At 41.7% G+C, this 27,931-nt stretch overlaps 1 protein-coding gene across 1 annotated transcript in view; it reads left to right on the top strand.

The window, feature by feature from the left end:
• Positions 1-27,931, top strand: part of JAG1 (jagged canonical Notch ligand 1) — a 69,507-nt gene that overhangs the window by 12,398 nt on the left and 29,178 nt on the right. Inside the window, exons 3-5 of the mRNA XM_070732642.1 lie at positions 5,815-5,866; positions 20,804-21,058; positions 24,976-25,036. Coding sequence (XP_070588743.1) covers positions 5,815-5,866; positions 20,804-21,058; positions 24,976-25,036 — 368 coding nt within the window. The remainder of the gene's footprint in view (positions 1-5,814; positions 5,867-20,803; positions 21,059-24,975; positions 25,037-27,931) is intronic.

Here is a 27,931-nt window from a genome sequence, read left to right on the forward strand (position 1 = left end):
CAGAAACCCAGGAAGATTTGTAAACCAGAAGTAGGAAATGGGCATGTTCTAGACATTTTGAGTTACAAATTTCTGAGTATTAACGTTACACATTCACACTGATCCACAATCACAGATCAGAGCAGCTGATGTTGGCAGCTAAACAGTGCTGGGTGAATCTTGCGTAGAAAACTGTTAGGAAATTTCTCTGCTGTAAACTAGGCTGAGATTTATTTTTTATTTTTTAAATGGAACGTTTAGTGGCAAATCATCTTATCTCAATGGTTGCATTCTTGTTGTCACCAGGACCCGGAGTCTTTTTGCAGCAATATTGTTTGCTCTCAAGAGCTGAAAAAGCTGACTTTTTAAAGTAATGACCAGGATTGCAAGGGTCCCCTGTCCGTATGTCCCAACTAGAGGTAGCCTTGAACAGCAGGTTGCTGAAAAAAATATCTGTGTGGAAGGGCTGCATTGGGATGGCTGGCACACTTTGTAGAGGGAGCAAAGGCACAGGACGAGCAAAGTTACTCAGCAAAAGAGAACCAAGAAAGGACTGAATACCTGGCTTTTAAGTTTCCTTATAACAGAAATCAGAAGTGTGGTCAATGGTAAGCTTGTGTCTCAGATGTAGATGTGAGCATGCTGGGTAAAGGAGTGTCCCAATACAGTGGTACCTCTACTTATGAACTTAATTTGTTCCGTGACCAGGTTCTTAAGTAGAAAAGTTTGTAAGTACAGTAGAAGCAATTTTTCCCATGGGAATCAATGTAAAAGGAAATAATGCGTGTGATTGGGACAGTGTTTCCCAACCTTGGCAACTTGAAGATATTTGGACTTTAACTCCCAGAATTCCCCAGCCAGCGAATGCTGGCTGGGGAATTCTGGGAGTTGAAGTCCAGATATCTTCAAGTTGCCAAGGTTGGGAAACACTGGATTGGGAAAACCACAGGGAGAGTGGAGGCCCTGTTTCTTCTCAGGAGATTCCTAGAGAGACCCCACGGAGGCTTCTCCCCACCTTTTCTGGCCCTGTTTCCTCCCAGGAGATTCCTAGAGAGGCCCCTCGGAGGCTTCTCCCTGCCTTTTCTGGTTACAGTTTTGGAGGCTCAGGTTTGTAAGTGGAAAATGGTTCTTGAGAAAAGGCAAAAAAATAAGGACCTGGTTCTTATCTAGAAAAGTTTGTAAGTAGAGGCATTCTTAGGTAGAGGTATCACTGTATATTCTGCATCACAAGGAAAGCAATAAATTTAGAGAAGGAGACTTCCCCTTGCTTTATTCTGACATTTATAGAATGGTTACTGTTGGGGCGACTTAACCATCACATCATCCTCTCCTGGGAAGGCTGAAATGGTAGTGGCCAGACACAGTGTGATTCCCTGATGAGAACTGGTCTGTTAAACAGTAGTATGAGCACATTCCTTCCTTTCTGAAGGTTCATATTACATGCCTTGGGGGCTGGCTTTGTGTTTTTGATTCCGAATAAACCATACAGGGGGTTTTCATCTTTCCCAAGCCTAAACCTCTGGCATACCTGGTTTTCTTTTCCTGTAATTGTATGGAAGCCTCTTTGTCTCTGGCTGGCCAAGGATAGAGTTGCACTAGTGAGCTGGATGTGACTTTCTCTTGTAGCTGCCTGCCTACTTGTTGCCTAGTACCTTGACTTGATGGGATAAGGTTCAAGATGTGGAATTCCTTGTGTCTCCCTGGCGTATTTATTCAAAGATGTGCAAAGGTCAGACATGGCATGGGAAAAATTAAGCCTCTGTGCTGTATGCCTGCATTCCTCGGCTATCTTAATTGTTGATCTATGGAGTGGGGATTGATGCACACCTCTTAACTCTCTAATGTCTTGGTGGCGCATGACTTTGAAAGCAGAAAATCTCCAACCGGGTGCTACTGGAGAGTTCCCTGACCCTGACAATTAAAACGAATCAGGCCAAACAAACATGAGACATGGAGTCAGGCTTCTGTATGAACTGTAAAAAAAAATGTGCAAAAAATGAGTCCTTTCACTAAGCCAGGTGAATGTTTTTCCAATACATGCAAGCTCTTGAATGGCCATTCAAAACTCCCAGTTAAATACCTTTTTTTTTTTTGGCCTAATAGGATTGTCAAGGGGCCACTATTCCTTTCAGATCAAACAAAAATCCAATGAAAGCAACTCTCTTGATTCGAGCATACAAACACATTAAGACTTGCTAAAGCAGCATTAAAATGTGGTGGGGTGGCTAGTACAGCAATAGTAGCCCTTGTAGCAATACCACCCTGCAGTAAAACATGCTGGCCAACAATGCTAAGAGGATCAGGAACTGTTTGAGGAAGGTATCTTCTGAAATTATTGTGCAAATCAGCAGTGAAAACATCCAGGTAGCATGAGTGGCCATAATTGGCTCTTTGATTCTTTGTTTTTGTTGTTTTTGTTGGGGATTTTTTTTGTATGTGTGGTATGCTTCCAGCTTGCTCTAACATGTTATGCCTCTCTGCACTGATAGAGCCTGAATGTTGGTGCAATTAATCCAAGGAAGAAGGGTGCCTTGACAGGTAGAACTGCTTGCCCATAAAGCTTAATGTATATTTACATTCTGATGCTGGTATCTTGGGTTTCCGATATGTAGGGATGAGGTGGGGGTAGGATGAGAAGGAATGATATGAATAAGGTACTTCAGTCTTTTTTTTTTTTTAAAAAAAAGATTGTTCGTATTTAGTTGTGACTCAGGAAAAAAAAAGGCCTGTAATGGAGTGGTAATGAAATATGAGTGCTTGTAAAAGAAAAAGAAATCGGCCATTCATTGCAAGACGAGGCACAAGTCTCTGCTTGCCCAACTTTGCATGCTTTTGGAAGCATTTTCCCACAGTTATCAGTGAACGAAATGGAATCCTTGTCTGCTTTCAATATGAAGCATATTTAGGCTGCAGTCCAAGACTGTACCTTTTTTAAAAAAAAGAAAGAAACACTAAACTTTTTCTCTTGTTCAGAGACCGAATGCAAAGCAAAGTCAAGAGCAATTCATTTGCGTTCTGTTTAGAAAAAAAGTCAGCTTTGTGTATATAACAGTGGTTGTTTTATCTCAAAGAAGCTATTTGTTTTCAAGTAGTTTTTTCATTTCTTCCCACTGGTCTTCTAAGTGAATGGCTAGCAAATACAGATCAGTTAATCGACACAAGGCAAATCTAAAACTTAGGACTGTGATGGTGAACCTTTTTTTCCTTAGGTGCCAAAATACTAGTGCGTGCCTGCCCACACCCATAATTCAAAGCCCCCCATTCCTCCATTTATCCACTTCCAGTGGGCCCGGTAGGCCCGTTTTTTGCCGTACACAGGCTCCAAAGGCTTTCAAATGATCAAATGGTGAGGGTGAAAACGTGCCTCCCATGTCACCCGAGAAGCCCTCCGGAGGCTGAAATCGCGAGCAAAAAATCAGCTGGCAGGCACGCACATGCGCGCTGGAGGTGAGTTAAGGCAACGGCTTGCGTGCCGGCAGATATGACTTTGCGTGCCACCTATGGCATGCATGCCATAAGTTCGCCATCATGGCGTTAGGAGTTACTATGTTCTTTTTAGCTGCCCCCAAAGAATCATTTGACTTCTCCCACGTTTCTTAAAATTATGATGATCTAATAATTGCACCTGGTCTCTTTAATATTTGGCAGACTCTTAATCTTTTGGCACGTAGAGTTACATGAGAAAATAAGCCTTCTTTTCTTTGCATGTGTGAGGACCAAGTGTATATTATTTGTTGTAAGTGCAAAAACTTTAAGCACTGAAATGATTCCAGAGTTCTTTATTGAAAAGAGTGTTGTGTGGCCAATCAGTGTAGAAAATTTTAAAATTCATCCAGAACTTTCAACATGGAAATGTTGTAGAGAATGTGAAAGTTTGCTCACTCTTCCCTGCTGTTTGGATTGGTTTTCATTTAATTGTGTTAGCTATCTCTCAGGTTTGGATGTCATTTTTAATAAAGACGTTTTTAAAAGTTTCTACGGCTTAGAATAATACCTGCCAGCCAACTACACTACTTAATTTTACTGTAATGTCCTGGCATTTAAGTTTGACAAGCAATGGTCAGCATTCATAGGAAGTATTTATTGCACCTTTCACTTCATAGTTTATACCGGTTGTAATGTTCATCATAGCCAATATAACCTTACTGGACATCGTTCCTGCGTTTTGACCCACCATTCATTCTTCGTGAAGTTTGGAGAGAACCAGTTTGCTATAATGGTTAAACCAGGAGTTTCTGAGTTCTAGTTCCATGTTAGGCATGAAAGCGAGTTAGGTGACTTTGGGCAGTCAGTCTCAGCCCAACGCATCTCACAGAATTGTTAGAGGTTTAGAAAGGAGCATTATTACATATGTTTGTTGTTTTGAGGTACAGTGTTCCCTCAATTTTTGCGGGGGATGCGTTCTGAGACCACTCGCGAAAGTCGCAATTTCCGTGAAGTAGAGATGCAGACGTAAATACTGTACACTATTTTTGGCTATGAACAGTATCACAAGCCATCCCTTAACATTTTAAACCCCTAAATTACAATTTCCCATTCCCTTAGCAACCATTTAGATTATTACTCACCATGTTTATTTATTAAAGTTTATTTAAAAAAATATTTATTAACGGTGGATGAAAATTTGGCGATGACATATGACGTCATTGGGCGGGAAAAACCGTGGTATAGGGGGGAAAACTGCAAAGTATTTTTAAATTAATATTTTTGAAAAACCGTGGTATAGACTTTTCGTGAAGTTCGAACCCGCGAAAATCGAGGGAACACGGTACCTACAAAGTAATAAAGGCGGGATAAATTTAAAAATTGGGTATAGCATGGACAAATGAAGATGACACCTACATGCCCTATAGTTGATTTGGATTGCAGGCTGCTGGGTCTATAGCTTTGATAGAGAGGTCAAAGTTCAAAACCCAAGGAAGCACCAGATTATATGCCTCTGCTCTCTTGAGTTTTTAAATTCCTGTTTCAATTCAAGGTTAAAGAGAAGGTGGCTTAGCAAGGACAGCTGGCATCCTTCCAGCCTAAATCTGTTTGCCTTGTATACAGCAATGACTCCTGGCATTTAAGATCTCACCGGGCAGCTTAATGAGTTTATAAGCATACAGTTGCCACTAGTTCAACCATGTTTAAACCCTTCCTCCAGGTAGGTTTTGAACAAGGAGAGACTACCCTTCTATTCCTTTCTCCCTCCTCTTCTTTCATGGCTGCTTTATACATTTCTCCCTCTCTTCCCCTCCCCCCTCCCTTTCCAAATTCATCTGCTCTCTTTCCTTTCTTTCGTTACCTGATCCTTGTGGGAGCAGTGATGGCTTTGCTTTAGACAAAGTGTTCAAAGAGGTGCTGAAAAGCTGAATCTTTAGAGATTATGGCTCTGAACCTTGACAGTGCAATTCTAGCAACCATGCCTGGCTTACTGAATGGGAAACATTGATATTTGTAGAAAAAAATAAAAATTAAAAAAATATTATTTTTTAAAATCTCACTCTCAGGGCTGCTTTCTTCCTTGCAAACCTGTTTTGTATAACATGACAACAAAACTCTGGAAGAGATGGTAACTTGCTGCCTAAGTATGTAAGATGCATTAGTGGTGACAAAGATGAGACTTTTCACCTTAAATTGCTTGAACCAGGAAGGATAAGGCAGCTTAAGAGGCTGCAAGCGGATCACCTTTATTTCAGCTATAATCTATTGACTATTTATGCTTGCTAGGCAAGTCACCATTTAAAGGAAGAAGCTCAACCTTTTTTCAGAAGGCGCTCTATAAAACTTAGGACAATAGTAGAATAAATGTGTCTTACAAAAATGACTTGATTCCCTATTGCTATCTTGCAGAGATCCTACACGTTACTGGTTGAAGCCTGGGATTACAGCAATGACAGTGCTAGTAAGTATGCATTTTCCTTTTTGTTTCCTTTTCTGGAATGATTTAAGAGCAAGCACTTACAATAGCATTACAAAACCCTTCGTTATGTTTTGGCAAAGTGGCCATGCATTTGTTAATCACCATAATGTGCACCTATGGAAAAAGGGAAAACTGATGGACCTACACTAGGAGTCTCCTGGATGCAGTGAGAGTACAGCACTCGGAATTCCTAACTAGCTTGGTGCTGTGGTCACAATGCATCTGATTTATTTATTTATTAGATTTGTATGCCACCTCTCTCTGTAGACTCGGGGCGGCTCACAACAGCAATAGAACAATTCATAGCAAATCTAATAATTTAAAAACATTTTAAAAAACCCATTATTAATCAGACATACATACAAACATACCATACATAAATTGTATAGGCCCGGGGGAGAGTGGGGGCAGTTCTAATCTCCAGGGTGAGCTGGTTCCAGAGAGTCGGGGCCATCACAGAGAAGGCTCTTCCCCTGGGACCTGCCAAACGACATTGTTTAGTCAACGGGACCCGGAGAAGGCCAACTCTGTGGGACCTAATCGGTCGCTGGGATTCGTGGGATCTGATGGTACCGTCTTAAAGAGAACATTGTAGAATATCTCCAATCATGGACAGAATTTTGGGCGAGGTCAATATCAGGGAACACCCATGTGATTCTATTGACCAGATAAGGGATGAAAGTTCCTTAAGTCATTTCAAAATTTACATTTTTGATAGACATCCTCTTACAACAACAGAAGGATCTTTTTTCCCTTTCCCATGGTGGTCCCAGGTTGAATGAGAAAAAATCTGCTACATTAGGGAGAGAGAATTTATCTTCCAGGAGAAACACATCTGGACTGCGGGTCTATTGTTGCATGGCTCATAATGAACGTTAGTAAGGAAAATGAGACAGAAAATTCTCCAGGATATTTCCTTTCAGGTGAGCTGAAAAGATTTTGAAGCAACTATAGAAAGTATTTGTGGGAGACTGCTGAGATTAGTTGATCCAGTTTCCCCCATGTGGCATTGAAAATCTGGCTAGGACAACAATGGATGGTGTCCCTGGGCTATAATGTGACCATTTGTTAGCCAGCCTGCCGGAATAGGGACATATATTATAACTGAGACTGAGCAGAAAGGAAAACCTGGAACCTTAATAGAATAAAATGTTGGCAAAAAGGTGGCGAAGAGAGAAAAATCAGAAGAAGGCAGCAGGGACAAAGAACAGAATAGACAATATATCCAGGTAGTAAAACGAGCAAACAGAACAATTAGCAAGTAGGTATTATGGAACAGCAGCAAAGCCCCTGAATCCATGGATCCTGTCCCTGGGAAATCAGTCATGGCCTTCTTTCCTAAAAGTGGGATTCTTGACACAGTCAAGATTTTGCCAAGGAATAAGGAAAACTGGGTGTCTTCTACCAACCTTGTGTTTGAATGCACTGTAGTATATAACTTGGACTATGAATGATATAAATGCATTTCCAACTGTCCTGTTCCCCCCATGACGGAAACTTACAGCCGTGCCACTTAAGAGTGAAGCTACTAGCAGAGGTAGGGACCCAAGTGGTATAGGAGCCAAGGGATAGGCATGTCAGGTTTTCTCCAGCAAAATAAATAGGAACCTGGAAGAGCCCTTGATCTCAGGTGAGAGATCCGAAAAAGACTGGGACTGCATCTGAAACTCCCGAGTAAGACATAAAAGGCTGTCTGCCATGAAGAATTAAACATAACTAACAATCAAATCAAGCATTTTGTGAAAGCCTACTCGGTGTCTCTCTCTTGTCTTTGGGAGCAGACATTGGACAAAACCGGGACATATCCTTTGGCTAATAAGGCCAAAAATAATCACCTAGCACTCTTTAAGCTTGACATAGGTAATGAAGCAATTATTTTGGCCTGTGGGGTTATGGATCTTGATCACTAGCCACCATTCTATTTCTTATTGGAATTCAAACCATAGAGAAATTAATGTGGGAAAATCTCTGGAAGACCCCAACATAAAACCACATCTGAATTCATGAGTGAGCTAGCACTAAAATCATAAGAGTCCCCCCCTAATTTTGTTTTAGAGAATTTCATCTGCACGATCCTCCTTAATTTTCCCAGGTGAATTCACAACTGCTGATTTTACAGCACTTTCCTCTGTGTGCATTGCTTCCCGTACAATTTTTATGTCACGTGCTCAGTAATTTAGAAGTGTGTTTTCAATTGATCCACAGCAAAGTGCTATGTCATGAAACTGAGATGTTCTAGGTATGGACTAGAGCACAGGTATTCAATTTTGCCATCACGTGACGTTACACAACATTTTTCCTCTTTGCAGAGCTGGGGTGGGCGTGGCCTACATGTCATGCATCCAACCCGTGGATGCCAGTTTGCTACCCCTGGACTAGAGGAAAAAATGACAACATATAGGTTACCTAAATAGGTGACAGGTATGTTGCAGAGATAGAATGAGTATCATCTGCAGTCATTCTGGGTTTTTAGAGATGGCAAATGCAGTTCAAGAAAGAGAGGAAGTTTTGGAGATCCTTCATATTTGAAGCAACACGATGTTCTTAAGCTTGCTCACGTTGCACCTTGATTTGAAGATTAAAAACAAATGAATTCCTAGATCTTGCTGATCCACCACTACTATCATCATTCACTTTTAAACCACATGTATGCCTCCTCCTCACAGTTATCACTTAGTCGGATTCTAATTCTTTTTGGATTTCCCTTTTCAAGATAATACTCAGCCTTTTCATATTTCTCCTTATAGCCATTTCCATTGGTTAACATAGATTACATCAGAGTGATTCAGTCATGTTTCCACTTCACTAAACCGCTTTCCTAATGGCTAGGAAATTTTTAGGATATTTCTCTTCAATCTTGAAAAAAACCTAAGTTCAGAAATTGTTATTATCCCCTTATAATTGTAATTGATGAGAGATAATGCTTTCTCTAAGAACACCTGGTGTTGTCTTGAGTGGAATGCTTCCGTTCATTTACAGCTAATTGCTTCCTTTTTTGAAATTTGTATAACTGCATAGGAATTATCATATATGAATGAATAAATATAAAAATGAAATAAAAACTCTTTTTTAAAGAGAGGAGGAAAATGATTTAACTGTGAGTTCATTGTCCAGGGCTGTGCTTCTCATTTCTATCTAGCCAACCTTAAATCTTCCTCTCCCAAAATTGTTGTGAAAACTCTCCTCCAGAGAAATTTGCTTGCTAACTTTTACTCATGCTATATCTTAACTATGGTGAAGGTTTCATCATTGGTTGGACGTTCTCTTCTGCATTGCAAGGAAAGGATGGGAGAACACTTCCATTACAGAAGCAACTGCATTTTACGGACACTGAAACTATAAAATACAAGATTGGCCTTGGCATAACGGCATAAACAACCTATGAAAGAGAAATGACTCTCATATAGGTGTTGCCACATTAACTCCATTGGAGAAACTCTACATTTGAAAGAAACTCTTGTTTGCCAGAAGAGCCTAATTCATTTCATTCTGCATCTTGTACTATCTCTTTGAATAGATCTCATCTTTATTTCATGAAACAGAATGTCTGGAGCTTCACAATGAATCCTTTATTTGTTTGAACATTCTGGAAGCGTAGTAGTTTTTCACCAACTCCCCTTCCAAAAAAAAAGTTACTTAAAATCCTTTTTCTGAAAAGCATGTTTGACCACATCCAGATGGAGCTTTGCACTTATTCATGAGTAAATTTGCAATAGATCTGGCATTGCATAATTGATCACAATAGTGACCAGGAAATGGAAGCTTCCTCCTTTCAATATTATCTTGGTTATCTGCTATTGCAAAGTTTTATTAGGTCTTGTAGAACTTTATGATGAATAGATTAGAATGCAATGTTGTAATGGCAATTGATTCATAATTTACATGTCTTTTAAAATAACGGGACAGATTAAGTATGTAACCAAAGCATTTTAAATTGCTTTTGGAGAAACACAATTTAGACTTCATGACAATACATTTATCTGCCCTAATTGAAGTATTAAATATTTTGTAGAAAATTTTCCCTAAAGCTAAAGTCCAGTAGACCTATTAATATAAGATTGAAGCAGTGGTGGGCTCCTACCGGAACAGTTAATTGCATGCAAGTCCGCAGTTCTGGCATGTGAGTCAGGATCGAGTGCAATTTTGCTTCCTGCACCTGTGCGGAACACAAAATCTTACATGGGGACGCATGTGGGGAAGCAAAAAACCTGTCCGTAATGCATGCGCATGTGCATCCCTGTGCGAAGTTTTGCATCCTGCACAGGTGCGGGAAGCAAAATTGTGCTCGATCCTGAATTTATGCGCCAGAGTCACAGAGCTACATGCAATTAGCCATTCTGGTAGGAACCCACCACTGGATTGAAGAGCAAACATATATTTCAGTGCTGAGAACTTCTAACGTGCATAGCTAGTAGGGTAGATTACGGGAAGAAGTAACCTAACATATCTAGAAGATAACTGTCTAGTCTACCATCTTGTTTCTAATACTGTCCAGTCGAAGCTTTCTGAGTGGCTCACATTCAGCAGCCTTCCACAACAAATACTGTCTTATTCAAGTCCGGGCGAGCCTTCAATTTGTATAAATTCCAGGATTTCAAAAGAATGATAGGAATCTTGTTACCTTGATGTGCTTTCCAGATATGGCATATGAAGAGCTTATTGTTTTTGAAGAATAAGATTAGATGCAGGTATGGAATGGTTATGATACATAAGCAGCTATTCTATTGGTCCTTTCTCCGAAAATAGATGTATGACTTCCTTCAGATGTTCTTAGATGGGCGCTGCCAAATATATTAAAAGGATTGGCAGTCTTATGCCTGCTAGGAAATCAGCTACAAACTCGCAGTCTGCAGGCCAGATATATCACGTGCTGGCCATGCCCCAATCTCCCAATTTAGCAAAAGGGGGGAAAGGTTGTGATACCTCACCTGATGACAACACAGTAACACGAGTTTGACACCCCTGAGCTACAATGACTATAATGAGATTTGGCCTACAAATCGTTTCGGTCATGGTACATAGAAATTCTGGGAGTTGCAATCCAATGTAGGTTGTAAAATATTGGGACTGAAGATAACAAAAGTGATTGGATGATGTTGGAACATTGGACGTGTTCCTCCTTTGGAACATATCAAGAACATCTCTGTTAGATAGAGGGTTACCGGGCTTAACAGGAACAAAATTATGAACAGGAACGCTCTATTACTAACTTCAGCTCCACAGGCAACACCAGTGAACAGAACAGAAACTCCGTGTTTGACAGCTCCTTTTATAGTCGAGTTGTCAAACTGGTAACCAATCAGGACACCCCAATTTCCCATTAGCTGGCTGCTTGAGCTTTAGCCAATCAGGTTTTGACCTGCAGCCAGCTTGGGTATTATGGAGGCATCGTAAGTCCGAGGACTTAACACCCCTCACCCCCCAGATTGCGCAGGTGAAGTCAGCGAGGTATGCTGAGCGATGTTGGATCTGCACTGATCGCCTTAGTTCAGGGCTGGCAGCTGAAGAGTGAGGAGCTGGTTGTGGGTCCTCTGGAGCTCCCTGCGGCCCAGCCGTGGAGTTATCTGGAATAGAAGGCATCGCTGGAGCAGGGCCTTGTAGAGACGAACAACACTCATGGCTCGGAGATAGTAGAAGGACAGGATGGTAGACCAGGATCCGAGAGTGGTGGGAACTGCTGGGACGGTTTGGGCCTGGTTCGGCTGAACAGGCTCTAAGGAAAGAACCCGTAGTTGTTGGTTGATATGCTGGCACCACAGCTGGCCATCGGGAAGCTGGACCCTGTAAGAACAGGGTCCAGTTAGGTGAGTCACATGTCCCAGCAACAATTTTTGGCCACCACCAAAATTAAGGGCGAATATGGGATCCTCCATTGAGAATTCCCTAGGCTAGTGATGGCCAACCTATGGCATGGGTGCCACAGGTGGCACGCAGAGCCATATCTGCTGGCATGTGAACCGTTGCCTAGCTCAGCTCCAGCCTGCATGTATGTGCCGACCAGAAGATTTTTGGCTCACAGAGGCTCTGGGAAGGCATTTTTGGCTTCTAGAGAGCCTCCAAGGGGATGGGGACAGGGAAGCCTTTGGAGCCCAGGGAGGGTGAAACACGAGCCTACTGGGCCCACCAGAAGTTGGGAAACAGGCCGTTTCCAGCTTCCAGAGGGCCTCCATGGGAGGGGGAAGCTGTTTTTGCTGTCCCCAGGCATTGAATTATGGGTGTAGCTACTTGTGCATTCGTGATAGCGCATATGCATGCTGTTCTGGCACCAGAGGGGAAAAAGGTTCGCTATCACTGCCTAGGCTGTCAGTCAGGAACTGTAGGTTGTCCATAACTGAAGCTGGGGTGCAGGCAGTCCAAGGTGGTTCGTAACTCAGTAGGGATAACTCCAGTGACCTGGCAAGGGTTAGTGTGCTGGGCAGTCAGATAGATGCATATGCTGTGATGCCAGTTATCATACCCCAGGTGCCTTAAAGCCTCTTTTGCTGACCTAACTGCTCTTTCAGGTAGGCCATTGGCCACAGGATGAGCAGGCACTGTGGGGGCATGGCGGATTCCCAGCTTGGCCAGAAACATTAGGGATGAGGCTACAGTGAATTGTGGCCCATTGTCTGTAACCACTGTGTCAGGGAGCCAATGCGTGGGAAATAGTTGGTCTGAAACTTTAATAATAGCCTCAGAAGTGGTGGTAACCATGGATGCCAACTCGACCCACGTTGAATATGCATCCACAACCATAAGGAATGTTCATCCATTGACTGGCCCAGTTAAATCCATGTGGAGCCTGGCACAGGGTGCCCTAGGGCAGTTGTCAACAACTGGTGGTCTGTGAATCACTGGTGGTCCGCAGAAAAATTATTTTCATTTTTTTATATTGCACTAAATACTATTTTTAAAATAGTATCTTTGAAAAAAATCAAATTAGTGGTCCGCGGGATTTGAAATTATGAATTTAGTGGTCCCTGAGGCCCAAGAAGTTGGTGACCCCTTCCCTAGGGGATCCCCACTCATGAATTGGGGAAGAAGATGGTGCAGGACTTGCTGGCAAGTAAGCCACCCGACATAGCTGCAGCCCAGTGTTTTCATCTGCACGATGCCAGGGTGGGCGGAGTTCAGGCACGTACATATGGCTTGCCTAACCTTTGGAGGTATTATAATCCTACGTCCCCACAGTAGGCATCCCTGCTGAATAGTTGCAATGGGGAAGGAACAGGCCCTTGGTGTCACCACCTGCATGCCCAGTCCAGGACTTGGGACAAAATAGGATCAGTTTTCGTGAAGGGAAGTATCTGTCTAGCAGAAATGGGGCTTAGTAGTTCTTCAATGAGAAGAACCAAGGCAGCAAGAGTTGGTCCAATATGGTTTGGGCGAATGGGCAGCGGCATAGGGCGTTGATGCGCCTTAAGAGCTTGCCAGACTTATATTGAATTTGGTAGTTGTACCCAGCTAAGAACTCTGACCACTGAAACATGCAGGGAGACAATATCCGTGGGCTTTGTCAGTCCTGAGCGAGTAAGCCAGGAGAGTTTTATGATCAGTTACTAAATGACTGTGGCCACTATAGGCTAAAAGTCAACGTTGGAGCCTGAGATCTCTTGACACCACAGACCACTTGATCTAGCAAGAGATCATCCAGGTCTGAAAATTGACAGTTTAGGGAGGCTGTGAGAAGAACAGTCACATAGACATTAATGGATTCACCTTCCTTGTGGAACCGATGGGGAAAGGCATGCTGTCGAGCAGTGTAGGGTAGTATTGAAGCGTAGTGGCTGTGAAGCTTCTCCAGGAATGTCTCCCATTGCATCTCATAGACAGGTTTAGGAGCTGTCAAAGTTTGCGCAGTGGCCAACATTTCTCTGCTGCAAGAGCTGAGGAAATATCTGAGCTTCCTGCTGCTGGAGAGCTCCACAAAGTTCTTGGAGCAAAGAACACACTCGAAGCGTGTATGATAGTCATCCCATGTTTCTGTGGCAGGCTCAAAGAGAGTGAAAGCCAGTAAAATGGCCATCCTGAGAAGGACGGATTTGGGTGGTAGGCGCCCAGCGGTCTTTCATCGCTCCAGCCAATGACCAGCTCTGAGGTGATTCAGTTCAGAGTAATTTTGCTGTGAGGGCAGCACTACACAATTGAGCTCTCTCCAACTTTTGGCTAGCATTTCTTGTCAGAAGTCCCACACCTATGTTGCCAGTGTTAGATAAGAGGTTACTGGGCTGACAGAAACGAAGGCAAGATGAAATTCTGAACATGAGCACTCTATTACTGATTTTAGCACCACAGGCAACACGGATGAAGAGAACAGAAATTCATGTTGGCAGCTCCTTTCACATTCGAGCTGTCAAACTGGCAACCAATCAGAACTCCCCAATTCCCCACTGGCCGCCTGCTCGCGTGTTAGCCAATCAGGCTTCAGGTTGCAGCCGCCTTGGGTATTTTGGCAGCAGCGTAAGTCCAAGAACTTAACAATCTCTTTTTAAAGGACACATCAACAACATAATGTAAGTTAACAGGAATTCTTCCTAAATAAAGATGAAATAATACATATGAAAATTACAGGTGTCTGGAATCTTTTGCGAGATTAAAGTGTCTTGTTGGAATGAGAAAGTTCAGCTAACAATTTAAAAGAATGCATTCTGAATAGCGTTAAATATTTGTCAGTAGATTTTCTAATAATTCAAGCAGACCCTAGGAAAGCATTTTGTAGATAATCCACAATCTGAAGTTAGTTGGGGGAAAGATCAAAAGCAACATGAGAAAATATTATTTTACTGAAAGAGTAGTAGATCCTTGGAACAAACTTCCAGCAGACATGGTTGGTAAATCCACAGTAACTGAATTTAAACATGCCTGGGATAAACATATATCCATCCTAAGATAAAATACAGGAAATAGTATAAGGGCAGACTAGATGGACCAGGATGTCTTTTTCTGCCGTCAGACTTCTATGTTTCTATAATCCACATAGTCCAGTTCTCCCCACTCTAATCTTTATAGTCTTTAAATCCAAATAGATTCATATTTATGTGCCTAAAATTGTCAAAATCACTTAGGGATGTTGGTTTTGTTTTTTAAAAATGTATTTCACTTTCTGGATACTGTTAGATGGATAAAGATGGATTGAGGATTGATTTAACCATTGAGTATGATATGATAACTAAATAATAATGACTTTATGAGCCTCTGAGTAGGAATAGGTTCCTTATTTTAAATTTTAAGAGGCTGTAGCCTACTTGCTTACCTTAAGAAATAGGAAAAAATGTACACAGCACACATTGTGCCCCCCCCCATGTCCCATGTGTCCTGGTTTAACAGTACAGAATACCTTCTTGAAAAATTCTTGAGAAGGAAATTGGATTTTGATATCAGAAACTGAAGAGATCTTAACAGTCAGGCATCCCACTACAACAGACCAGATTGTAATAGGTAGATTAATGATCCTAGTGTGTCTAAACTATCTGCCATTTAAACAAGAAAGCATTTTATCTGTGGATCTTGACTTTCCCAAAACAATATAAACACCAGAGGTCCACACCGGTTCTATAGAACTGATAGCAAATCACTGGTGATGTCACAGAGTTGGTTTATCTTTTATCTGTTATCTTTTTTGGGGAGGATTTGTTTAGGGAAAAAAAATAAAAAAATATTATTATTTTTAAATTTGTATTACTTTAAACCTTCTCTTTCCCCATTCCTATCACTGTCCAATTGCTTTCTTTTCTTTTCCCCCACTCTCTTCTTATTTTGTTTCAAAAGTGTAAGATTCTACCGTGGTCAGCGGTAAAATCTACAGATTGCTTTCTCTCTAGGCAGCCTGGCTTTTTTCCTCCCTTTACTGTCTGCCGCCATTGGATTGCTAGTCATTAACCTTCCATTTCTGTGGCTTAGTAATGGCACGTTTCTCAAGCTCTGAACTAATTTTCTTTGGGTACTGCAAGCTGCCAAGGTGGGAGTGGAGAGAAAGAGTAAAGAGTATGTGGAAAATCCTACCACAGCTGGTTATGTGAGTGCTTGTTTTTTCCTGTGCTGTTGCTAATAACTGCCCAATGATGATACGATATACCAAGGTGAAGTGGGGGGGAGGAGCAGAGGAGGAGCATTTTACACATACAAGTTGCATTCCCCTTGTCTCTTCAGAACTTTCTGTGAACATAAAGCTAAGTCTGCAGACATAGAGGTCATGCAGTTGCTAACAGTATCCATGGATAAGGGGACTGTTGCCTTGCATGTGTGAATTGGCCCTACAGGTATCGCCGTTATTAGGGAAATGAAGTGTGCAACAATGGGCCTTTATGGTGCAATTTACATTACAAACTGCCCTGGAACAAATATTTTGAAAGCTGTTAGTTGAATAAGTAACTAGGTCTGTGTTCCCAGCATAACTGTTCTCAAAAGAGAGGTATGATATCCTTGCAGGAAGCAATTTTTAGAGTTAAACCTTGGCTGTATAGCATAATATTTTCAGTCTTCCCACCATGCCTGTAAAGCCAGTTTATATATAGGGAGTGAACATGCAGTTACTATTAGTTCGAGATTGTAACTGAAGATAAATTGTAAATTGCTGTATTTCTGTCATAAAAGAATATTATAGCCTGCTGGTTTTGCTGAAAATCCATTATTCTATATATCGGTGGTGGCTAACCTTTTTGCCATTGGGTGGAAAAAGTGGGTGGAGCGTGGAGGGGGTCACACACCTACGTGCCCACACCCATAATTCAATGCACCCTGCGCATGCATGCATGCATCCCCATGCTCCCCCTGCTTTTTGCATGTGATGGAAAGGTGGGCCCGTTTTTTATCCTCCCCAGGGTCTAGAGGCCTTCTAGGAGGCTGGGAAGGGCGAAAATGGCCTTCCCTCCCATGGAGTCCTTGGAGAGGGGTGGCATATAAATGGATGGATGGATGGATGGATGGTTTGCCAAGTTCCGGTGGGACTGGAAGGGGAGGGTGAAAACAGCCTTCCCTACCCCTCTCTGGAGGCCTGAAGCACCCTACCAGAGCCTCCACCTGAGCCCTTTACACACCTCAAAATGGGCTGCTGGAGACTTCTGGAAAGAGAGGAGGACATAGCCAGTCTAAAATCAGCTGGCCAGCGCTGCATGCGCACTGGAGCTGATCTACGGCAATGACTCCCATACTGGCAGATATGGCTCCGCATGCCACCTATGGCAGATGTGCCATATGTTTGCCATATTATATGTGTATGTGAGTTTCTCTGTGTGTATGATATACACACTCATATATATATATGTGTGTATGTCACATTTTTTTTGCTGAATTTGAAAATTAAGGGGGACTTGGATAGATCTATTTCGGCCTTATTTTGGCCTCATCAGCTAGCCATACCCACTGGGACTTGAACCTGCAACCTTTGCCTTGTAAGGCAGAGAATTATCCTCTAGGCTACAGTATCCAATCCCTTCAGTTCTGCACCAGGGGCGGGTTACATATTTTTGCGTCGAATCATATATACATAATATTTCTATCTAGTGTAACTGCTTTTCCCAAAATCATTTGAAGAAATAGATGAGCCTTCAGCCCAAACTGGTTTTTAATGTGGCAAGACCAAATCTTGTGCATAAATGACCCCCTCCATAATTTTAAACTTCCCTTTTTGCATTTGTTAAACTCAGGGATCAGATTAAAAAAAAAATTACCACCAGTTCTGTAGGCATGGCATGGCTTGGTGGGGGTGGCAGGGGAAGGATACTGTAAAATCTCGATTCCCTCCCAACTCTAGGGGAAGGTTACTGCAAAATCCCCATTTCCTCCTGATCAGCTGGGACTTGGGAGGCAGAGAATAGATGGGGACAAGGCCAGTCAGAGGTGGTATTTACCAGTTCTCTGAACTACTCAAAATTTCCGCCACCAGTTCCAGAACTGGTCAGAACCTGCTGAAACCCACCTCTGGCTAAACTAATACTTTAAAGAGATTTACGGTAATAATATTCTTACCTCCGCAATATTATTTAACTGTCTATTTTTTTAAAAACCTGCAGATTTAGAAATGTCAAACTTAGCACTTCTGAGCTGATAATAGTTTGAAGGTTTCTAATATCAGGACAAGTTTTATCAGAATATACTGCTGTTCTACATTTCAGTTGCAATTTCTCTTGCGATAACTCAAATGGTTTAAAAGCTTGATTGGCGTTTAGTTGTTCAGAAGTATTAATACCTCTATTAGCCCATAATTAAAGCAGCCTTTAATGCTGGAAATAGAACGGTGGCTAAAAATGGAGCATAGCCTCTCCCACAATATCAAGTGGGATCACATAATCCTCCCTGAAGCTCTTATATGATAAAAAACAGTAATAAAACCAAACAAGGAGGCTGTCTTGGTAACATAGCCGTCAACCTGAAATACCTGAATTGACTTTTGTCCTTTCCTATAACTTCATGGATTACATTTTGCCGTGGATGTTTTGCAGACAAGACTAACTTCAGAAATGATTTGCAAACAGAAGTCCATGTTCAGTGTCTTCCAGCTGAAGTATTTCCCAGCTGAACTGGAAGAAATGTTATGACCCGCCCTGGACAGCCATGAAAAGTTGTAATTCACAATACTAGGCTAAATGGGATTGTCATCATCTTAGTTTAAGGCAGTGGAATATATTTATATGCTTGTTGATGACCAGTCCGTGATCTGGTCATCAATATAATTGAAGGGAGCTTTCAAAAGTGGCTTCTCTTTCAGTTTACAGTTTGAATATTCATCTCTTCAAATTATCCTGTTGTGTATACAGTGTTCCCTCGATTTCTGCGGGGGATGCGTTCTGAGACCGCCTGCAAAAGTCGAATTTCCGCGAAGTAGAGATGCAGAAGTAAATACACCATTTTTGGCTATGGACAGTATCACAAGTCATCTCTTAACACTTTAAACCCCTAAATTACCATTTCCCACTCCCTTAACAACCATTTACTCACCATTATTACTAGTACTCACCATTGAATAAGACACTTAGTGATCCTGATATTTATAAACATAATTATTTACTAACAATAATTATTTTTTTTTGTTATTTATTTGCAAAAATTATTAGTTTGGTGATGACATATGATGTCATCGGGTGGGGAAAAAACGTGGTATAGGAAAAAAACCGCGAAGGTTTTTTTAATTAATATTTTTTTGAAAAACCGTGGTATAGGCAATTCGCGAAGTTTGAACCCGCGAAAATCGAGGGAACACTGTATATTAAAAAACCTGAGAAGATTTAGAAATAATCTTTACAAAATAAGCAACTCCAAGTTCATATCTTTCTTTTTCATTGTTGTTCCAAAACACATCAAAACAAAAATTATGTTTTAAAAAATTGTAACTACTTGATTTGTTCTTTAAATCTGCCTTGCTTTATTGTCATTAGCACTGCTGTCACCTTATTTATATCTTGGCATCTTTTTCTCTTCCCTCTTATTTTCTCTTTCCTTCTTTCTTCCCCCCACCCTTTTTTCCCTGAATGTATTAGGCAGCTATCTGAGCCTAGAAAAAATGTTATGCTATAGCCCAGAGCTGCTAGCAAGCAAGTCTTATGGCAGTGTCAGATAATTAAAGTCACAAGGCTAGACTACAAAGTGAAATACCACAAGTCTATAAACAATGTTCCACGCTAATGTGAAATTTTCAGGTTTTTGGGTATACCCCACAGCAGTTAAGGGCTTTCTTTCAGAACTAGGATGGGTTTCCTGGAAACCAACCCTTCCTTCAAAGAGATCATGGAGATATCTTGTCAGATTATCTCTACTTTCATTTTTTCAATTTAGCCCTTTACATGTCCACGCAGACACTATGAATTCATCAGACTTACTCGTAGTTAAGTGTGTATATATTGACAGCTTTAAAGTAGCTTGAAAAGTGGCATCTAAAAAGATGGATAAATATCATAACTGGCTTTTAAAAGTTACTTGGGAAGGTGAGCAACCATTGCTTTAAAGTTGCTTAGACCTGTTTGTCTGGAAATTTTTGGCATGGGTTTTCCAAGTCCAAATAGATTTTGTTACAACACTTCTGCTGTATATGGCCCGAAGGCTTTATAAATGCTATGCAAAGGCTATCTGTGTTGTTGGATGAATGATCAGAATAAAGCACAAGACGTTGTAAGTGGAAGCTGAGCTCTTGTTTGGAAAAGTTGTTCTAGCCTCTTGCTGCTATCCTAATGGTTGATCATCAGTTCCTGTTGGTTTTTATCTTCCGCTCCAGATTTAGAGTTAATTTTTTTTCATAAAGCATGTTTTTTCTAGATGCACTTTCCTGATTCATAAAGTTTACTTTATGTTTGCTTCATTTAATGCAGTGGTTCTCAACCTTTCTAATGCCATGGCCCCTTAATACAGTTCCACATGTTATAGTGACCCCCAACCATAAGTCTAATGTCAATTCTCCCAACAGAGCTTTAAGTTGATTGGCAGGAAGGTCAGAGGGACATCTCCACTGTAAACGCCTGATTGGTCGGATTTAAAAATATACTCTAAGGTGTCAGAATAGCAGCTTTAGTTCCTAACACCATGGGAAATTTGTCTTTTCCTGTGGTCTCAGGCGATCCCTGTGAAACGGTCGTTCGACACCCAAAGGGGTTCTGACCCCCAGGGTTGAGAACCACTGATTTAATGGATAGAATTTTGTCATCACAGCTGGTACAACAGGGCAACGAGGCACACTGGTTAGGAATAAGGAGTTCATTGGATTGTATGTGTATAGTATATTTAGAAATCCTAACCAGGAGAGCAACAGAGAAGGATGAAGTTTCTGAGTTTCTATGAAAATGTTTCCCATTGGTGACTGGTGCCATTCATTGCAAGCTGGTGCCTTAAGAGTTGACAATATTGTTACATTAACTTCCACATCTTTCACTTTTGGGGGCTACTTGGGTGAATTAACTATAACTGAGGTCCTCCCAGTGGCTGTTTCATTCTTACTGATTTTTCCTCTCTCAGGTGCAGATAGCATTATTGAAAAGGCATCACACTCCGGGATGATCAATCCAAGCCGTCAGTGGCAGGTCTTGAAGCAAAATTCTGGCGTAGTTCATTTTGAATATCAGATCCGGGTCACCTGTGACGAACACTACTATGGTTTTGGATGCAACAAACTTTGTCGACCAAGAGATGACTTCTTTGGACACTATACTTGTGATCAGAATGGCAATAAAACCTGCTTGGAAGGCTGGATGGGACCAGATTGTAACAAAGGTTTGTAATACCCATATCCTGTTTCTTATATATCCTCCACTCTCAAATTCTAGAAGCCAAAAAGATTGTCTTTTTAGGCCAACTATCCAGTATAGCTTTATTTTTTTAAAAAATTAGGCTGACCTTTTGAGTCCAAAATTTAGATGGCTTACAGGATCAGAACAAATTAACAGCCAGCAAGGTCATGAAATACTATTATTATAGAAATAATAAAGGAGCTATTAGACCCATTAATGTAAACGGCAGCTGCATCAAATTATCTACAGGAGTAGCTATGTTTTGGTTGATACCAAATTATCTAAGGCAATTAAAATACAAGGACAATGAAAGGTCTGAAAGAATATCCCTAAAAATAGAGGAAGAGGCAATTAAGTGACCAATGTAATGTACTCTTAACACAAAAAAAATGTTCTAATTTAACATGTCTGCTAATGGAGTCAGATTTAATAATGACTGAATGATACAGATATGGGCAAGAGGGTTCTAGGCAATATCTAGTTTTTTAAAAAATTTCTGTGAATAAAGGCAAATTCTATGCTGGGAAACATGGAGGAATGAACAGATACTGTAATTAAGTTACCATAGCTGTATTGCCTTTATGGGGAGGGTACCTTTGAATGTTGTATGCAGTTTAGCTTAACTCCGGATATTTACAGCTGGAAAAGTGTAACCATAATGAAGTAGGAAAGGTAAAATATTGGGGGGGGGGGAGTGTTCGTGCTCAGAAAAGAGTAAGCAAAAGAGACAAGTGTTATAAAGTACAGTGTTACCTTGTCTTATGAACTTAATTGGTTCCAGGACGAGGTTTGTAAGGTGAAAAGTTCGCAAATGCTGCAATTTCGCTGAGGCTTCCCTCGCTGGGAAACCCCACCTCTGGACTTCCGTTGCCAGCCGAGGCGCCCGTTTTCGCGCTGGTGGGATTTCCCTGCTGGGATTCCCCTGCACCATCGCAAAATCCGGAGGTGGGGTTTCCCATGGAGGGGAGCCTCAGGGGAATCCCACCAGCGCGAAAATGGGTGCTTCCGCTGGCAACAGAAGTCTGGAGGTGGGGCATCCCAGCAGCGGCAGCAGGTTTGTAAGGTGAAAATAGTTCGGAAAAAGAAGTAAAAAAGTCTTAAATCCCAGGTTCGTATCTCGAAAAGTTTGTATGACGAGGGGTTTGTAAGATGAGGTATCACTGTATTGTAGGATGTAGAGAAACTAAATAAATGGAAAAATTGTCTTCCTCTGTTATAATCCTAGAAATTAAGGTTAGCTGATGAAATTGAATGGTGAACAAATCAAAACAGATAAAAGAAGTACTACAGGATCCAATCTGGGTTGGGGGAGGGCTCCAGCACAAGTCCAAAATCTCAGAAGACGAAACCTTTGGTCCCAGTGATCGACTCAGGTTGCCTTCATTCTAAAAAAGAAGTACTGCTTCATACAAGATGCGGATAAACAGAACAAGTTGCCTTCTGCAAGCTGTAATAATGATACCAGTTTAACTTGTTTGAAAAGCGGATTAGATCAGTAAATGCAGTGTACTTGCCCACAGTGCAGTTGGTAAAATGCAGGTATCACATGAACCAGTCTCTCTCACCTACTGATACAACCATCCTTGAACAGTTACATTCCCTACCATTGAAGCTTCTAAAAGGATTTAAACAGCATAAAGGCTGTGTTACAGCAATCCAGTTTGGACACAACTAGCCCTTGAATAACTGACTTCTCCAGGGAGAGCTGCAGCTGGCAAAACAAAACAAAACTCCTTAAACATTGCTGCCTAAGCTTTCTCAGCTAGTGATATATCCCGGAGACCTCCCAAGCTGTGCTTGTGTTTAGTTTAACAATACACGGTTATTTTGTGAGTTGTGATTTCCATTCAGTACCTCATATGACTTGGTCTAACGCTGGCCTCTTGGAGGTACTACTATGCTTGCAAATCCGCACTTAACATAGGCCATTAGGCCAATCCCCCTGCTCATGTGGGCTGTATGTATGAGTCAGTGAGTGAGAAAGAGTGATTGTGGGGGTTTTGGAATACTTTTTAAAAAGATTATGTACGTATTGAGCTACAAAATGAAACTTACGCTTCTTTATAGCCAATAATGCATCTGAGGCCCATTTTTTAATTTAAATTTTTAAATTAAGAAATTAAAAATGGCAGTTTTCTTCCCTTCCCGGAAGAAGGATAGTAGTAAATTGTGAAAGGGGGTGGGGGTTTGTTAATGAGAGGCTTCAGTAGGTATCAAGTACAATCATAATTAGGGGTTATATCGTCTGTGTCAGCCATTTTGTGAATGGATGAGCTGCCCTCCCAGTGGCCATCTTCTAGCAGGATGTCCTCAACATTCCAGGCACAGGTGACCACCATTCCCCAGAGCCTGGGAATGCCTAAACAATACTATTCGGCATGAAGGTATCATGAATTGTAACCAAATGTGTCTTTTGTTTAAAAAGCATCCATAAGGATTGAGGTATTAAGCCGTCAGATTTCCAAAACAGGGGAGCAAGTAACAGAGTTATAGGGAAAGATTGCTATCTGAACTCCTGCTACTAACCAGAATGGAAGTTAATTTGGGGGTGTCAGTTTAAGAATGCTTTGCCCTTAAGACTTCCACCAGTTTGTCTCCTTTTCTCTAGTTTTACTTTTTAGGAAATCTTTGTTAGAGTTTTTTTTTTGAGGTCGAGGCTTGTTGCAAATCGGGTAGAGTGAATTTGCAATTGAAAAGGGACTCCTTCTATGGTGAGACCTCTGATGAAATTGGCCTGTACTCTTGATACCTTCAGTTGCCATTTAGGGTTGGCAAGTGCCTCCAGGTGGCTCCTGCTAGAAGTCCTTTGGAGACCATACTGTTGCACACATCCAAGAAGAGTGTGTGTTGTTTGTGATAATGGCATGCTTGCGTTTTGGCCTTACCGATTTCTGGCATGCATCCCTTTCCTGAAAGTTAGATACAATTTTGCTTGATTTGAAAACAATCCCATTCTGAGTCTGGTACGTCTCCCATTCCTACACACAAACAAGCATTTTTTTAAAAAAACAGATTTATTTGTTAATGCTAAGAAAGCAAGTGAAAGGGCCCTTGCTTTTCTGTTCTGTGTTGGCTGTGATGCTATCGGTGCACTGCCAGTCATCAAACATTTCATTGTCGGAGTGGGTGAAAGGTGCTTTTATGCTAATGATTTGCAGCTATAATATGTGGGTGCCTAAATGTACAGACTAAGTTGAGAGACAGAAAATGCTGCAGGCCAATAAAGTCTTTAGAATGCTCAACATTGGGCTCATGTAGTTTTGTCAATGAAGCTTCCACCAAACAGTTGAGAGTGGAGACCCATTCTTTGTAAGTTGCTTAGCACGAAGCAATTCAGTTTCTTTTCTAGGAGGCTTCATTCATGGGGAGCACTGCAGTGCTGATTGGGCTATTAAAAGCTTTCCATGCTAAAAATATTGGGGATGAAATTGGGATTCCCAAAGCAATGAGTGGTATAAATCTGGAGTATGGCAACAAATGATGAAATTAACAACAGAAATTAAATTTTAAAAGGGATGATCAAAGCAAACAATTATAATGAAATATGGGGGGATTTTATAAAATCAGTGTTGGTGGAAGGCAAAGGGAATAAACCTACTCAAGAATATATGTTGTTTTGGAGGGGATAAGGGCACAATTGGAATATATTATATATCTTCTAGTTGTTATAGACAAAGAAATATAAGGGTGGGTGGGAATAGTCTCGGGATGATGCACTGGGGGGGGGGGTCTTTTTCTTTTGTATTTAGATGTACTATGCCTGTATCACTTATATTTAAAATATTCACTAAAAAATAAAGTTTCCAAGGGATTCAAGATGCAAGAAATGTTACACTGTGCCTTTATTTATCCTAAATTTCTTTTCTTTTTTAAAAACGTTCTCCATTTTTCTCTTTTTAGCAATCTGTCGTCAGGGTTGCAATCCCAGACATGGTTCTTGTAAAATACCCGGCGAATGCAGGTAAAAGCAAAGAAATCTTTTTTTTATCCCTTAAATGATTCAAAATTGTTGTAAAAGTTTAAAACAAAAAGGTGGGGGGAAGCAGGAGTTACCATTTGGGCAGTCTTGATGTTTAATTTTGAAGCAAATATTCTTGACCCCAGGGCTCGGGGAAAGAAAACAATGTTTTGGGGAGATGCCTGGTTCATGTAAGCATATTTTCTTTTGGGTCTGGAGGCAGGAAGTCAAATAGATTGTGAACCTTCTATACTGAGTGGCAGCTAAACTCTTGGCTAGTTTACTTCTAGTAAGTGTAATTATATGACTGGTTTTAGCTTTCGCCATCTCCTACCCTTCCCCCCTCCTCCTTTCCCTCAACTTTTCCCACCAGTAGGCACAAGCTGAGCATTCTTGAGGTGGGATTAATGCCTCCTCCTTAGGTCCTTTGCTCTTGGGAGCCAGACTTCGGAGTGATGAGAGGTTAATAGCTTGGATGGAATCTTGTCCGTCCGTAGATCTTCTTGATGAGGCAGAGGGCTGCTGTGGTTCTTTGATGTCTCCTTTCTTTTCTGGCAAGCAGACAAGGGTTGGGGTGAATGGTGGGTAGGAAGAACAGCTTGTGTGTAGCTGGACTCGGAAAACCAAGAATCGTGATTATGTTGCATCCTTGAATTGGATTTGCATGGAGAGGTAAGGCTGGCGAGCATTATTGTGGTAGGACCCTTTGCTTTTTAAAGCTTCCTTCCTTTCTGAAGCAATTGCTGCTTGTGTTTCAGGCACAGGAAAGGAAGCTCCTGGGAGGCAGGGGCCCTCCAAAAGCTGGCTGCGTGGTCAGACATATTGTGGAGGTTTTGGTTTCTTCCCCAGTCTGACTTTGAGACTCGGTCACCGAAGCCAGAAGTATTTCAGGAGGTCAGGAAAATCTCTGGCCTCGGGCAACCGCTTGAGGTTTTGGAGGTTTGCAAGTCTGAATCCAAAGGATAGGTTTATCGTCCAAAAAGTGGTGGCAAGCCCAGTGAAAAAGGGGTCAACCAGACCTCGTCCTTCCCCTACCACTGGCAAGTATTGTGACCAATCATCCCCAGGCCTGCCCAATCACATCACACTAAGCCACCACACTCTTTCCTCTTTCTTGATCTCAAAGCCAATCAACTCCCTGTGTTTCTCTCCCTGGTAACAGCTCCCACCCCATTTGTGTTCTTGAGTTTTTCAGAAGAGTAGTGAGCCACTGCCAATAACTCCATAAGCACCTTTCTTGCCTCTCTATAGAAAACAGGATTATTACTTGTAGTGGAGAGGGGGGAGGGACACACACAATGCCTGGCAGCTTTCAAGTCTTTATTGATCCGTGTCTGCCTAGAAAAGATCCTGTAAAGGAAAGGTATGAACAGATAGTTCTTGATTTACAACAATTCATTTAAGGACCATTCAAATTGCAATATTACTGGAAAAAAGTGACTTAGGACCATTTTTCACACTCTAGACCATTTCAGGATCTCCATGGTTACATGGCTCAAAAGTTTGGATGCTTGGCAACTGGCTTATATTTACGATGGTTCCCCCGGCCTGAAGTCATGTGATCAACTTTTGTGACCACCTGGCAAGCAAAATCAATGGAGAAGTCAAACTATGTTACTAACTTAACAGCTGCAATAGGACAGAATTCACTTAACAAATGTTTTGCTTGGCAACAGAAATTTTGGGCTCCGTTGTGCCCATAAGTCAAGGACTACCTGTCAGTGAGGCTGCCAATTGGTCGCCCTGGGAAAGCCCTTGTGCAGTAGACAACATTCATTCAGTGGCAGTAGGATTCTCTGCATGCTCTCGGGGCCCTTGCTCCATGTTAGAAGTAGCTTCCACCTTGTAACTGCCACCGTATTTGCAAAAGAAAATAATCTGCTTAGAATGAGATAACCCCAGCGTGGCTGGTCCCCCAAGGGCTTTCTCAGTTGCCGAAACGGTATATGATTATGTTGGGAAGAGAAATGTTAACTATGAATCAGAATAAGAGCTGGAAGGGACCTTGGAGGTCTTCTAGCCCATCCCCTGCTCGAGTAGCAAAGATGGCGAACCTGGGCATCTGTACCACAGGTGGCACACAGAGCCATATCTGAGGGCACGTAAGGCATTGCCCTATGTCAGCTCCAGTGTGCATACACACTTTGGCCAGCTGATTTTTAGCCTTTTTGGCCATTTTTGCTCTCCCCAGACTTCAGGAAAGTCTCCTGAACCCTGGGGACGGCGAAAAACTGCCAATGGGCCAACCGAAAGTTCAGAAATGATCTTCTGGTTGGGCTATTTTGCCCCGATCCCAGGGTTCAGGAACGCATAGGGTGTGTGCGCATGCACGCTATGGGGAATTCATTGTATTGCGGGTGTGGGCACACACTCTTTTGGCACACGAGCCAAGAAAGATTCACCATCATGCCCTATACCAGGGGTAGGCAAAGTTGGCTCTTCTATGACTTGTGGACTTCAACTCCCAGAATTCCTGAGCCAATCATGCCAGGGCAAGCCTTTTGGGAGTTGAAGTCCGCATGTCATAGAAGATTTCTGATAGTCTCAAAATGGGTGAGCAGTGTGGTCGGGCAGTAGGAAAAGCAAGTAGGATGCTTGGCTGCATAGCTAGAGGTATAACAAGCAGGAAGAGGGAGATTGTGATCCCCTTATATAGAGCGCTGGTGAGACCACATTTGGAATATTGTGTTCAGTTCTGGAGACCTCGCCTACAAAAATATATTGACAAAATTGAACGGATCCAAAGACGGGCTACAAGAATGGTGGAAGGTCTTAAGCATAAAACGTATCAGGAAAGACTTAATGAACTCAATCTGTATAGTCTGGAGGACAGAAGGAAAGGGGGGGACATGATCGAAACATTTAAATATGTTAAAGGGTTAAATAAGGTTCAGGAGG

Source organism: Erythrolamprus reginae, chromosome 1, assembly GCF_031021105.1.
Source record: "Erythrolamprus reginae isolate rEryReg1 chromosome 1, rEryReg1.hap1, whole genome shotgun sequence".
Classification (NCBI taxonomy): Eukaryota; Metazoa; Chordata; class Lepidosauria; order Squamata; family Dipsadidae; genus Erythrolamprus; species Erythrolamprus reginae.